Here is a 1123-nt window from a genome sequence, read left to right on the forward strand (position 1 = left end):
CCACCCATCAATCACCTCATGGTCAAAACAGCGTACCATCCACTCCCTCCATCCAAAGTGCTTCAGTCCAGGTCACGATACAGAAGTCCAGAGTAATCTGTCGTTCCCCTGCATCGAATTATCAGTTCCCAACTCGGGAGGTATGGGTAACCTACTTGGTTTAATCCTGTGTGTCTGTTTACCCTGTGAGTATCGATTACAAAAATTAACATTGCGAATTTCAAACAACACTGCTGCCGAATTCGTCCGCATTACAGGCAGGGCCTGCAGTGTTAATTGCGTTGTTTGGGTCAGTTCTAATGCCCGCTCACTTCTCTCTGTTCAATTTTCAGGTTATTTCAGTCAGTCAGTGACACAGAGCCCAGAAGCAGTGACTAAGAAGGAATGTCAGACTCTCACGATCAACTGTGTTTTTAAAAGTCTTTATTCTTATCATTATTTTGAGAGTGGAGAATTCTTTAGACAAACGCGGGCAGCGACGAAATGGGAGCAGATGTCCAGCGGCGGGAGATTTTTTGTGTACACAGATAAAGCACAAAAGACATTTTCGTTGGAAATTCGGGATGTCAGAGTTGAAGACACCGCCACCTATTACTGTAAAGCTCGTTACTGGGATGGCACACACAGTGATGGACTACGGCTTTCGTCCCACAAAAACTCTCATTGGAGATTGTTGCAAAAAGAAATTGAAAAAAGAGCCAATCTGCCAGAAACTCCCACATTTCTGCCTCACAGCGGCTGCCCCGCAGTACAATTTGCTATTAGACTGGATTAATGTTAAAAACATTCTATGTTTCACAAATGCCATGTGTCTTTGGATTGCGTATCTTTGTCAAGACTGGTGTGCATGAGTGGATATCGAGAATGACTGATCACTGTTAAAGGATACTGACGTGAATCGGAATCCTGTTCTAACAGCTGAAATCAGGAATTGACGTTCAGCTGTAATACCCAAAATCTCAACAAATCCTGTGAAGTTTTACACCGACATATACCACTGTGACATTTTGGAACAAGTCACAGTGAAAGAAGCCCGATCACAAACTTCTTTCCAATTAAAGTATAAATTCTCCGGCCCCAACACTCAATTGTCAGTTTGAAGTTTCACTTCGCTGTAATTCAA

General features: G+C 42.9%; 1 gene segment (V, D, J or C); it reads left to right on the forward strand.

Moving 5' to 3' along the window:
• The first annotated feature begins 79 nt into the window (after positions 1-79).
• On the forward strand, positions 80-775 carry LOC122545624. The segment is given in 2 exon segments: positions 80-185; positions 333-775. Coding segments are annotated over 2 exon segments (486 nt in total).
• The last annotated feature ends 348 nt before the right edge of the window (positions 776-1123 follow it).

Source organism: Chiloscyllium plagiosum, unplaced genomic scaffold, assembly GCF_004010195.1.
Source record: "Chiloscyllium plagiosum isolate BGI_BamShark_2017 unplaced genomic scaffold, ASM401019v2 scaf_46138, whole genome shotgun sequence".
NCBI classification, from domain to species: domain Eukaryota; kingdom Metazoa; phylum Chordata; class Chondrichthyes; order Orectolobiformes; family Hemiscylliidae; genus Chiloscyllium; species Chiloscyllium plagiosum.